Source organism: Corvus moneduloides, chromosome 5 (assembly GCF_009650955.1).
Source record: "Corvus moneduloides isolate bCorMon1 chromosome 5, bCorMon1.pri, whole genome shotgun sequence".
NCBI lineage: Eukaryota > Metazoa > Chordata > Aves > Passeriformes > Corvidae > Corvus > Corvus moneduloides.
Genome location: NC_045480.1, coordinates 56,180,386 through 56,194,235, shown reverse-complemented (window position 1 = coordinate 56,194,235; position 13,850 = coordinate 56,180,386). Strand labels below are relative to the sequence as shown.

The 13,850-nt window shown below is 43.8% G+C and overlaps 1 protein-coding gene across 25 annotated transcripts in view; it reads left to right on the top strand.

The window, feature by feature from the left end:
• Positions 1-13,850, top strand: part of ADGRL3 (adhesion G protein-coupled receptor L3) — a 492,701-nt gene that overhangs the window by 340,298 nt on the left and 138,553 nt on the right. For 24 of the 25 annotated variants that reach the window (XM_032108821.1, XM_032108825.1, XM_032108804.1 and 21 more), the window contains one exon: positions 9,122-9,202. The exons of the other annotated variant lie outside the window; for it this stretch is intronic. In XM_032108821.1, the coding sequence (XP_031964712.1) occupies positions 9,122-9,202 (81 nt within the window). The remainder of the gene's footprint in view (positions 1-9,121; positions 9,203-13,850) is intronic. 25 annotated transcript variants of the gene reach the window in all.

Here is a 13,850-nt window from a genome sequence, read left to right as displayed (position 1 = left end):
AAGAAAGAGGAAAAGAAAAAAAAAAAGACAAGATGGCTTAGATTCCTGTTCTTTTAGGTCACGGAGAAAATACCCACTCTTGTTTCATTTCTTCATCAAATCATGTCGTGTTAATCTCGTTTGCTGCTTGATCACTCACTTTGACGTGGAGTTTGTCCCCTCTTGCCGTGTCCTGCTGCACCGCAGCAGAGGCTTGGCAGGAGGCAGAGCCAGGCAGGCAGCAGTGTCTGTCTCAGGGCTCCTGATGCAGATCAAAAGAAGTGATTAATGCAGTTAGGGTGCACTGACCCACTCAGAAAACAGATTACTCGTCTCTTTGCACTTCCCTAATGAGAGCAGTTGATAAAAATACCTGCAATGAAGAAGATGCTTTAATGCTTTATTGTCCGACAGCCCTTTCTGGGCTGCAGTCGCAGTCAGGAATAGTCACAGAAACCCATGAGAGATGGGAGTTAAGGTTTGCATGGTGTATTGGCCACGTGGCAATGGAAGATGGAGTTGATTACCCTGGACAGGAAGATGCAGGTTGGGAGGCAGAGAATCAGGCCTCTGATGAAATGGGGGCTCGCAGCAGAAGTACAGGCAGTACTGGGGAGGTAAAATGTGGGAATGGAGATCGTGCTACACATGCAGAGACATAAAGGTTGGAAAATAAAGACAATTGGAGGGGACATTGCTATAGGCTATCACAAGTGGAGGCAGGGGAGAGTGACAAATTCTTGGACCACATCACACAGTATCTGAAACCATGAGGCACTTCAATTACCGTCTCCAGGCTGGTGACTCACAGATCTACCTGTCTGCTCTAGACATGTCTCCTACTTCATAATCCAGCATCTTGGCTGATTTCTCTGACAACCCCCCTGGATGCTTTGCCACTGAAATTTAAGCTCAGCATGGCAAGAGCTACTGCCTGATTTCTTCTTCTCCCCCACTGCTCCCCTTTCTGCATGAACAAGAGTGGCATAAGTGAGAGAATGACAGAGCTGTGTCCCAAGCTCTGCCTGTGAGGAGTGTGTGCTGTAGCGCATTTGGCTTTCATTAAACCCCTTGACCTGGAGTTGCTCTCTAAATTACACTGGCAGGTGAATTTAAAGCTGTCTGAAAGGAAGAGAAAGAAGGTCGCAACTGGTGGGAGTCTCCCTGGGGCAAGGAGAGAGTCTGGTGTGGGGGTGGAGGGATTGTCCAGACACAATGCCACTACTGTTCCCAGGTGTGGCTTTATGTTACGGTTAAACTGATGGCTGTCCCCATCCCACCCCTGGCTCTTTTATTCTTGCCCTTTCCTTTGCTTCAGATCTGGCACTGCTGCCACAGCAGCCCGAATTGGTTCTGCTCATTGAGCCAGTGGAAAACTGGTCATTATTGTTTTCAGTGGGTCGTTTTCCATCAGATCAGCTCTACCTTGCTCTGTGCTTGCATTAGTTGCCAGATCTGCTGCGAGAGAGGGGATGGGAATGCCTGGCCATGTCTCAGGGGAGAGGAGACTGCTGTGAAGTGGTTTAGCTCTAACATGAGGCCGTAGCCTTGGTTAAGAGCTGCACCCAGCTAGAAGAGATGGGGGTCACAAGAAATAGTCAGCAATATTCCTTCCCCCCAAAGAAAGGGAAAACTAAAACAAAATCTTCTGATGATGAGATCTGCTTCTCAGCATCTGATAGTCTGAGGTGGACAGCCCCAAGGGGATACCTTTCAAAACAGTGTAAGGAATGATTTTGCCTCTGCAGGAGATAGACTGGATGGCTTTGGCTGGGTTTTCCCTGAACTTCTCCATCCCAAGTCTTTTCAGGCACACCAGAGGCAGAACAGGCTGGGCTTGACCCATTGAGGAGGTTGGAAACATCCTGTTTGACTTTTGGGACGAGAGCAGAGTAAGGACAGCAGGAACTGGCTCAACACTCTTCGTATCAGATTAAACCTCTGAGGTGTGGCCAGAAAAATGTCACTGGGTTTTGCTGTATTCACCATTGCTAAACCTGCTTTGGGTGATTAGTGGCCAGTATTTGTCATCTGCTCCAGGGCTCTGAGGACTGCATTGCTCCAAATCCCTCTGTTTCCTCTGCACCAAAATCCTTCTCCTCCTCTCCCATGTTTTGCAGTGCAGGTGACTGGTAACTTGTATTTCATAGCACATCAAGCACATCTGGGAGGGGAGGAAAAATACGATGTGTTGCGTTTCTTTAGCCTGCAAGCCTTTGGGGAGACAAGCTCAAAAAATGTGCAGCCCTGGAGGTCAGTCCCCTGCTTTGGGCACTGGGGAAAGCCAGGCCTGGATACAGCCTTCCTGCATGTGCTGCTGTATGTGGGGGGGGGGGGGGAAGACAGGAGATCTTTAACACAGTTTAACTATCCTGGCACGGGTGAAATATTTCCCAGGTTTTTTAGTTCTTCTTCCTTCCCAGCCTTTATACCACAAGGTAGATTTTGGGATGTCCACTGGGGGATGCAGAGCATCACTGGAGCCAAGGTGCTGCTAAATCAAATGTTTTAAGTCCTTAACAGAAGGATGAGGTTCATCTCAAAAACATAAATTATAATGTTTGCACATCAAAACGAGAAGTCTTGGTGTGACTTGAAGAAGCTCATTCATCTCTGAGTTCAGCTGGAACATGAGTTTCTGAGTCCTAAATGCTCCTTGGAAAATACACATCTGCCACTGCTGAAAAACTTAAAATTGCTTCGCCTGCTGTAATGCTCAGTTTTTAACCCATTCCTTTGGCATTATTTTGTCCTTATTTTCTCCTGTAGCTCAAACCTAGCCTTGGTCCTCCCAGGGAATGGCTGTCACATGAGGGACAACTTGGCCATCAAAAAGGGTCATTTTGTTTTCCTTTGTCTCATTGTTAGGGCTGTTGTTTGTTGTGACAAATTAAAAACAGGAATAGTACTACCTCAGAAAAGTCTAGTCCGCCTTCCACTCACACAAGCACACTGCCAGGTGCTGCTTTTGGATTTGCATTTACTCTAAAACATGAGAGGCATGTGTGACAGGGACTTAGCCAAACACTTTCTTCTTTTTTCCATTGAATTTTCTTTCTCACATCCAAGGTCTTCTTTGCATTTGGCAGGTGCCTTGACTGAGCCTGAAGTTTGCTTTAGTCAGTACTGGGAAACTTGGCCATGGCCCACTGAGGCTGCTGGCGTTGGTAACCTCTGTTTTCAGCAGGCAGACGTGACCAGGAGCCAGCTGTCCCTCGTGGAAGCCACACTGCAGGTACCCTACTTTTTCCTGCTGCAGTGGCTCTAAGCTTGCAATAGTTCCCCGTATGAAATACAAGAGGCAAAACGGCAAGAGAGCAGGGATAATGTAGTCAGAGAGTTCCTCTTGGGAAAGAGGGTTTTCTTGTATTCAGAAGCATCCACGGCTTCAAGGGAAGGACAGGGAAATGACCGAGGGAGCGAGGGAAGAAGATGGAGCGTGTGAGTTGCTGCTACCCTAAGGAGTTAAAAGGGCATTGAGAGATGAAAGAGAGACGTACAGATGAAAGAGAGGTACTCCATAAAGGCCATGAATAAATGAAGCAGTGGACAGAATCCGTGCTAACTCTGACATGTCTGAGGAAGAGAATGGCTTTATAAAAGCTTTATTTAAAAAGAAAGCTTTTAATGCAAAATGGAAAAGGGTGGGCAGTGAGAGAATGATGTTTTGTAAAGATAGTCATTGATGAAAGGCAGAAAAAAAGGCTGCCAGGAGAAGTCTGAATATATGCAGAGTAATAGGTCTGAATTAAATTTGTTTAATGGCATGTCAAAAGAGTTTGTTAACAAGCCCACCTGCTTTTTAATTTCTCTTTTCACATGTTTTATATATGCCTTCATATTATGGGATTCAAAAAGACTCATGAAGGGAGAAAAAAAGACAAGAAAAAAATTTACTAGTTTTGAAAATTAAAGAGGATGAGAGTGATGATTCCAGAAACTGCAGTCCAGCAAAGTAAATGTAATCTTTTGCTAGATAATAAATTGGATTTTTTTAAAAATTCTGCTAACATTTACAGAATTACACAAATGTGTCCAAAAAGTAATGTTGTATTTTATAGATGAGATCATCACAGACAAACTGGACTGCTTTTGATAATGATTTTTTTCAGTTACATGGAAAAAAAAATAGGCCACAGCATAAAGAACATAAAGAACATAAAGAATACTTTATCTGTAGAGATACTGGTAAAATCGTCATTATGTTTCCCGAGACTTTTCCTCAGAATATATATGTTGCATACCTAGTATGTGCCCATCCTATTGTCACCAAAAAAAACCCCAAATATGTAAAGAGCTGAAATCAAAGGCTCGGGAATGGATCTGTGGTTTCATGGGTATTAACTAATTAATAATCGAAGCAAGCGGACTAAAAATCCATGGAGGTGCCTGCATTCAGAGGTGCAGACAAGAAAGGGTGTAGGAGAGGCAGTACCTGGAAGCATGGGTCATCAGAGATGCCAGCACAAAGTTAAATTAAATCCTCTGGATGAAATGCTGACTAGGTTGTCTGAAAAGGATCTTGAAAACTGGTGAACCTGTGGAAGACAAAAGAATGCTAAAAGAAGCTGGAAAATAGGTGGAAATCTGAGTAATCTGACATGACAGAAAAAAATTGTGTTGCAGTGATTGCCTCTGGATAAGGACAGCAAAGAAAGGGGACTCTCACCCCTTGAGAACAAAGAGTCTGAAGCATGTTTGTTTAAAAAAAAATAAATACATCTCCTGGTGGCTTGTCGCTGCAGCTGCTGGATCTGAGTCAGGCATGGGGCAAAACTGCAATTCAGGTGCACGACTGTCCATACCCACCATGGGCAGTGAGCAGAGGAGCAGCAGGGAAAAGGGAGAGCCATGCATTCCGGTGATTGTGGTTATCTTCATGGCATCACCGGGCTTTTAGAGACAAGTCATCAGATGTTTTAAAATGCCTTATTTGTAGTCTGGTAAGTGTTGGTGGTTTTTTTCCTTTGCTTTTGGGGGTTTGAATCTTTCAGTCTTATGTTTTCTATTCAGGTTTTTTCTTTGACAGTGCACTGGAATATCTCAGGTAGAAAATAAGCAAGGGCCAGACAGAAATGTTGCCCACGTGTACACATGACAATAGGCATTGTACTCTAGAACAATCAAATGTCACCAGCACTGGAAATGTGGCCCAGGATCAGGAAGAAGGCCTGCCCTGTTAATGTGCTAGAAACAGTGGGTATGCTTCTAAAAAGGACCAGGAGGAAGTGGTTTTAATAGGTACACAGATGAGACTTCTCTGTTGTTACTTTTCTTGGTTTGTCCATGCATTTGCAGATTTTTTTCTGTAGTTTTATATCATTGCATCTGTAGATGACTAAATCACTTAGGGGCAGATTTTTGAAGATGTGTGGATGTTTATTTTCTGTCTATGAGCATCCAGATCGCTTTTTACAAAAATAGTGGAAAAAAAATCCCTTAGGCCAAGCTATGATGTTTCCTTCAGTCTTCAGAAAACATTATCTTTGTTCTTCTAAGTTACTGGCTTTTTAAAATGCATTGTATCTCTCATGTGTCAGACCTGAAAATAATGGCCAGTCAAGCACTTTTTCTAATTCACAAACATCTTTCTCATTTCCTCTACCTGAGGAAGGTAGAGGCCATGTCACCAGATAGACTATCAAGGTCATATCCATATTTTTGCTACCAAACATGGGGGATTTTCTCACCTTGTCACAGCACGTGCACGTGGCCTGGCTGCTATGAAGACAGGCGGCTTGCACCTACCTGTGCCACACGTGCTGTTTGCCCTGTCTCACCTGAGATGCTGTTGATATTTAGGCAGCATTGGCCAGACCTGCATCCCTGTGTTATGGTGCAAGACAAGCAGGTCAGGGGTGATCCACAGTTGTCTTCCAGCATTAGCCCTTGTTGCCTGTTGCTGCCCCTGCCCTGCCTGTGCCACTCACAGGGAACCAACCATGGGCACAGGCCTCTCCAGCAAGAGGGAGAAGGGAAATGGAACACAATATGAGCTAGTAGATACAAAATTGGCAACTTCATCAAACACTACTTTGATGATTACGTTTGATTGCTGTTTACTTTTTTACCTGGGAGCTGGCTGCAGAAACAGCAGATGGGTATATGCAGGGTGGGGTCAGGAGAAGGCCATGCAAGCTGTTCCGATATGAGGCGTGCTCAACTTCCCATCAGCAACAGAGACATCTTGACCTTTAGTATTTTGTCAGAAGTCTCCTTTCTTTTTCCTGCACCACTGTCAGCTCAGGCTCAATGTGCAGAGAAAACAGCTGAAGGATTGGAGAGACAGGTGTGGACTGTTTCTGCCTTTTATTTTTGTTTTAAAGCTCTCACATCCATCTTTACAAGTGCTTTTCTGCAGCAGCTGGAACTGAAGACAGGGAGATAGGAGTCCTTCATTCCTAGGGCTGGGGCTTGCAGCAAGCATCTGAAACTGCAAAATTCACTCAAAAGGGAGTGGGAGTCGGCCTCACTTGGGAAAGCTGGTTCTGTCAGTCTTTGAGATCAACTTGAGCTTGTACCAGTGATACCAGTCTCAAAACCTTTCATAGGTCCACTGGGTAGAATTTTGGTTTTTAATGGAGTCAGTGGCAACCTTTGTAATGCCATTAAAGCCAAGAAGACCGTGTGCTTATGTACCAGTCCTATTGCCAGGCCTTGCTTCAGACACCTCTGCTTGCCTCCTTCCCTCAACTCTCTCAAAGGTCACCGCTGGCAATAATAGTAAAACCAAAGCAAAAATGTAATTCTCTTGATTAACAAGATTTATAAGGTAACAGTTTCTCCAGTCTGAACACACTGATGAGTCTGAAGAACAAGCGAGCTGGCACTGATACCCAGAAAATGAATCACAACAATTGTTTGCATTGGTTTTTTTTGGAGAAGGAATATTAAAACCCAAATTTTGATTCATTATCATTGTGAGAAGTGTGCAGTCTAACAGAAGTATGGGGTTTTTTAGTAGTAGTATGTAGTAGTAATAACAGAAATTTGATTTTCTTTTGCAAGTACTGTGTTTTGCATCAGCAGCAAATAGATAAAAGCTTTCTGCAACTTGTTTCATTTATCACTAGAGAGCATTTGATGCTACTGCTTTCTCCATATAAAGTAAAAGCCTTAATAAAGCAGTAATAAGCTTCCATAGTTATTACTGAGTTGTAATGAATGTCTAAACAAACTCATAGATGTTTTTAGCCTTTCATATAATGTGGATGTATCTTCTTTACTCCAGCCTAGCCCTTTAAGTCTGCAGAATTATTCTCTTTTGGTTTGCTCTCAGGAAGACCAGGTGATTTTAAAAAAAAACCAACCAACCAGCCAACAAAAAAACCGAAAAACCATGTGTCAGCAGTGTGCCCAGAGCAAGTCCTGTAAAGGGCCATAATGATGATAAAGGGAAGCATCTCTTTGTGGGGATGGGCTGAACAGCTGCAAGTATCCAGCCTGGCCCAGATTGTCGAAGGGATCTTATTGATATGTATAAGTACATGATGACGGGGAATAAAGAAGATGGAGCCAGGCTCTTCTTACAGGCAGATAGTGGAAAAGCTGTTCTATTTTTTTTTCCTGTGAGGGTGGTAAAGCACTGGTACAGATTGCCCAGAGAGAGACTGTGGAGTCTCCATCCTTGGAGATACTGGAAATCAGATTGGACACTTGCCGTGGGCTCTTTCTGCCCTTGAGCTGGGCTAGGTGATTTCCAGAGTTTCCTGCCAAGCTCAGCTATTTTACATTTCAGTAGTATCTTTGATGCAGCAAATGGGGAGACTGTTCTGTGGTTATAAGGGCACTGATCATCCCGTACATCAAGCAGCTCAGAGTGAGAGCAGACTGTCTCCTTGTTTCTGCTGCAGAACCAAGCAGCTATTAAATGATGACTTTTGCTCACTAATGACATCAAATGGGTTTTTAACATGTAAACGAGAAGAGGAAAGCACAGTAACTTGTTATTTGCTATGGGTTTGCCTGAAGTAGATATCCCATGTTAAAGCACTTAAAAGCAAATACGGAATTTATGATGTGTTGGTAGATTTTAAACCTGAATTACGTCCAGTTGTTGTAATGGCTAATAATGCAAATTATCCGAGTCACCCTCAGTGTAAAGCAGTAAATATAACCTGCACATTCAGACACACTTCTTTCTTTTTTTTTTTTTTCTCCCTTTTCCCATTAATATTTTATCTCCCTGAAGAGATGTTTTCAGCATGTTATGTGCACTAGCATACTGTGCTTGTGGTATTCCTGGATGTCATTACAAAGAAGCCTGAAGACTGTACCACTGCTCCGCTGCCTGTGACGCTAGCTTGGAAATTGCTTGGAGCAACAACAGCAAGTGTCAACAGGGAGCTGTATTAATTATTTGGAATGTGTCTCTTAAGAGGAATCAACTGCTTTTATTGCAGAACGAATATTACTTGAAATGGGAAGGTTACTCTAACTGTTATCATAATCTATGTGTCATTAACTTTCCATGTTTAGAAGAAGAGATTAACAACCCTGTAAATTGGCACAGTAAATAGATGAAGTATAAAAAAATGTTTTTATTATAAATAGAAGTTTCTCAATATACTTACCTCCAGATTGCTGGAGAAGGATTGAGTCTTTAGCAACTGAGAAGCTGCATGGTGGTGTTGGGAACAAAAAAACTTCCACCTATGTGAAAGCAATGCTGAGCTCTGAAAAATGATATCTGTGTCTCCTTCAAGTGGGACAAACAGGTGGGATTGTGCTTCATACCATGCTTGCTTCAAAAATTGCTGTGACATAGGAATGCTTGCTTCCCTCTTAAAGTGAGGTTAACAGATTGAATGGCTCGTGTGAAATCGGGTTCTCTTCCATAGCATATATATAGAGAACAGGTTTCAAGAGAACAGGGTGCAAGGTGTACCTAGTAGTTGTAAAGCAGGTGTAACTAAAGTTCAGCAGAGTACCCGTGTCTGCAAGGAAAAAGTGAGAGATGGGAGTGGTTTCAGCTTTTCACCAGATGTCCCCACAAAATGGAAGTTCACTGTGGAAAACACACAGAACAAAATCCTTGCAAACCTGTTTTTAATCCAGTGCCATAAAAATGCTGTGGTTTTGACTATAGCCCTGATAGATCTCTGTAGGAAACAGCAGAACTAAACCACTTATTTGTCCACAGGGCAGGCTCACCATGGGCAGGTTTCCTACATTGCCCCACCGATCCACCTCGATTCGGATGTGGAGAGACCGCCATCCAAGGGTGAGTCAGTGAGACAGTCTCCATTCACTTGCATTCCAAACCAGCCACAGGCATGGGTGGACATTACTCACTTGTTCACAGAGCCTCCATGGCCAAGTTGTCACCCTCCATCTGAGGACACTCTGGGGAGCAAATTAGTTCCTGCAAGAGAGGCGTATGTGAGATGACCGTGTCCCACGTGTCCCATTACATACCTTTGAACATACCATAACTTCACAGGCTGGTTTGCTCTCCTCACTAGTTTACTCCTGCAGGGACAGGTACACCTTAGGTCCTGCCATCTGTCTTGCACCTTTCCTTCCTGATGGCAGTGCAAGGGCACAGGGAGCTGATGGCACAATGCAAAAAGGCAGATTTCAGCTCCCCCTCAGGTGAGTGAAGTATACAGAACAGATTGTACAGTAGTTCAGGCCTGGATTCAGTCCTCATTGCTGTTGCTTGAGGTTTTTTTTCCTAAGACTTGGTGAGGAGATGTTGATTATAGAGGATGACTCAAATTTTAGGTGGGCTGATTGCCCTTGGGAGTGGTGCTAGTAGCCAGTATGTACAGAGTAAGTCCAGAATGGCCTTGCTAAGACAGGTGCCTGTCTTGAATGGTGCAAATAAAGCAATGTGAATGTGAGGCCTTGATTTCTCTGCCCCATTTGGAGGATCATTCCCAGGCTGTGCTGTGCTGTGCTAAGCCCCCAGTGTTTGCCCCTGTGGCCTGGGGAAATGAGCTTGTCCCCAGAGAAAGCCTATGTGGTGCTGCAGACTTCTTACACCTCCCTTTGCTCCTTTTGGTTAGGCTGGTCAATATTCAGGTATGATATCAAAGTTAGCAGCTTGTTCTTCTTGGAATAGATAATAGCAAAGCTAAAATCATACAGGAATATGAAGGGATTTCTTGGTCAACTCTGCAAGTTTATATGAACATCAGACTCAGGGAATGTTGTGGAAGAAGAGAAGGGGAGGAAAAGGACAGCCAAAGTGTGATCGGATGGAGATACTCTGTACCTTAGGTTTGGGATTTTTTTCCCTTTTTCCTGCTCTTCAAAGGGTGCTACAGTGGCAGAAAGGGGACCAAATTGACCTGTATGGTGATTGTCACTGTTCTGCCACAACACTGTAAGGCTGTTGGTCTGTGTTTTGTGTCTGCACATGTTTCTCTAGCTGCTCTTAATTGAAATATGCAAGGAACCATGTGCTGGGTGGTGTGAGGATGCCAGATGCACAGTCCTCTCTCCAAATCTGGTCTTGCCATGAGCCAGGCTGATTGTGTACAATCTCCTGGCAGTCCCCAACCTCCGTTCAGCTTTAAGTGAACTACCCTGGCATTTGACGTGTGCATTTGAGATCATCAGCTTCTCCTAAGTCATTTGAAAACCTCCAGTTCTGTGGTAAAATTTACTACCTTGCTTTTATAGCAGAGCACTCTAGTGAGGCAGAGACAGTTATGACTTGCAGGACCTTCTTTCTCTAGTCTGTCATTGAGGTGATGAATCAGAGCTTACTTAGAATAGGTCAATGTAAATCCTTGCCTTGGCATCTGAACAGACTATAGAAGACTGAAGGATGCTGGAAGAGCAGCAGAGAGAGAGAGAACCTGTGTCTTGCTTTCTCCAAGCTGAAAGAGCTAAAGACTAACAAAACTCTTCAGTGATCTGCTGTTCATGAGGGCAGAGCTACCTCAGCAAGATAAATGGCAGTGCCACCAGGAGCAGGGCGAAGTGGGTCAGGCAGAACAGTTGCAGTGCTTGCAGAGAGGGTAAAATAGAGTTTATCCAACATAAACTACTACACTGACGCCTTTAACCAGGGCCTCCACCCCCCTAGCTGAGAGATCTTAAAGAAGGAGCTGCTCCTGGTGGAAGGACTGATATTACTGCTGCTGTGTGCTGGTAAAAGGACTTGAATACTCTTGTGTAACTTAACAGGAGAGGGCCAGGGAGGAAGCCAGGCATCAATCTATTAGCTGGTGACTAGGGGCTGTTAAAAACGTAATAATTGGTACTGTCTCCTGGGGGAAGAGCAAGGCTTTCCTCTGGCCCTGGGATGTGGGATGTGTAACTCTGTTGCCTCATTTCTGGTCTCAGCATCCAAAATCCATGAGATTATGTAATAATATTTTTTTTTTCCCCCTAAGTATTTTAGGCTTATGATTCCTTTTTGTTTGCCTGCTTTTTCTGACACCTTTGGACATGCTTGGTTCATGTTCCAAGCTTCATCCCATAACCACAAGAGCTGTTTCAAACAAAGGACTCAAAACCACCTATCCTTAAGCTTGCGTTTCTCCACATTTCCTGTAGCTGGATCTCTAAAACCAGAGCAGCATTATGACAGTCAGCATAAACCACTAATGCTTTTGGCTACTCCTTTGATGCTCTTCATTCCCCCTCCATGCTGCTCCTTGCACTAAGCTGAACGCCAGGTGCAGGCCAACCTCGCACTCAGAGTGGCAAAAAGAAGCAGCCACCATACAGTTTTAATTGTAATAAATGGAAATAGAGCCTGGGTAGATGCTTTAATAGGAGCATCTTTCCTTCCTGTATCATCAAAAAAAAGATACAGCTTTAGTGCTCCTGTGGGTCTATGCAGTTGCAATTCTCAGCTGACAGATTTATTTGTAACTGCCTCTTCCTTCTCCTTTTTAAAAATTTTATCACTGGTGACATTTACACACATTGTTTATGCATGCAGGAGATTTTTACCTGCCTTTCAGAGTCCTGACGCTGGTGGTGAATGGAGTATAAACTGCAGTAGTTTACCAGTACATTAGTGTCACTGTGCATTACAGGGTAATTACTCTGAGCCACTGCTCTGTGCAGCCACCCAGTAATGACACTGCACATCACTGAATAGAAATGAAGCCTTGAATCAGCATTTTTCATCAAGATGCTTCTTACTCCCCACCCCCTTTTTAATTTGAGGCTGTTGTAAAATTAGCTTCATCTAAGAAGCACTGTTAACCACTATTTTTACACCTCCTTTCAGTCCAACAGTCTGGATGTGACTACATGATTTTTATGCAAGTGTTTACATTTTCTTTGTACAGAAGAATTCCAGGGATATCTGAGAACTTAGGTTGTGATAACATAGACTGAAGATTAAACCTGTGTTTAAAAATGGATCACTGGTTACTGACAATAGCAAGGAGTTTCATAGATGAGAGTGACACTGATACTCTGGTTTAGAAAGGGGTTTTATGGAATTATCATATATAGCAAGAAATTAAATGTTTATACTCAAATTCTGCCAGGTACTAAAACACAGTAAAGAAGTGAATTAAACTCACTGAATATGTGCACTAAAGCTATTTATAAAGCTGAATAGAAGCAGATTTTAGGGTATATGTGGAATCATATTAATCTTGAAATGTATGCCTGGCATTTCAAGATATGCAGCCTGAGAAAGTCTCCTCCCCTGTTGAGCTGATGTTTTGTAAAGGTTTCCTTCTAAGTTGAAGTTCAGAGAGTAGTTATCTTTGAGATTGATATGCTTGAAGTCAGTACATTTCCTAAACATTAGCTGATAAGCAAAACTCTGTACTGGTCCCCAGTTCTAGAAATAAATAGCAAATAAAGGAGGCACAGGAAGTTCTTACCCTTCTGTGCAGATTTCTCTAGCCAGGGAGGTTGTTTTGGCACTGTGTTAAGGCACTCTAGGAGGTTTTCCTGTAAACCCCAGTTATCAGGTTCATATTCCATAAACACAGAATCTGGCCTTAGTGCTTAGACAGCACGTCAGTGAGACAGAGGTTTTGCTGGGTTTGCACCTTTCTTTTCCATCCTAGCGGAAGATGTCCCTTTGTGCTTTCTTTGCTCAAAACCTGGATCCATTCTGCCATTTTTCTCCACTTTGCATTTGCAATATCTGAGGGAGAACCTTTCCTGAATGCACGGTGAAGTCTTATATCCAAAAATAGAGTAGGCTTTTTGTTAGTATGAATTCTGGGTCTTATTTATTTTTTTCCCTCCCAAAGGTCCCAGAGAGGGTCGATGGCTTCGCAGATGATGTAGAAGGATCTGACAGCTGGGCTTATTGCACAGCCCCAGTCCTCCTTCCCAGGTCCAGGGAAAGGGGAGGGCTGGGCAGCGAGGCCACCCAGTAGCACTCCTTGCCTTAATTCAAGCTGACACACGGGGTCATGTATCCCATGCTCATCCGGCCCTGAGACACCAGCTTGCCTGCCTCTCCCTCCCCAGCTCCAGCACTGAGAGAGGTGCGTTCAGGAGTCCCTGCTGGGAGCCAGTGGGGGCCAGGCACCTCCTGTTTCCAGGCTTTTCCATTTTCTGCTGGAATTGCCCCCCTGGGGAAGGCATTCTCTCAGCTCAGGAGTCCTTTACAGTGTCCCTCTGCTGCTCTCAGAGGTCCTGCTTTTACTCATCCTGCTGTTTCTAAGTTAGCTATATGTTTCCAGCTTCTTAAGGCAGTATTATTTTCCAGACGTCATTCAGGTAGACGAATCCAGGGGAGAGGCTAATTCGATGCCTGTAAGCCAAGAAAGGATCATGCAGTGGATGCTCTTTGGTGACCCCTGTGCTCAGGACCCTTCTTTCCTTTTCCCTTACACAATTCTGGGATACTGTGTTGTGTCCTGCTCTTTCTTGGCCATGTACTTTGGTTTTGCTTAGCCTTTTTTTCAAGGATGACATTTCTCAGGGCTTCC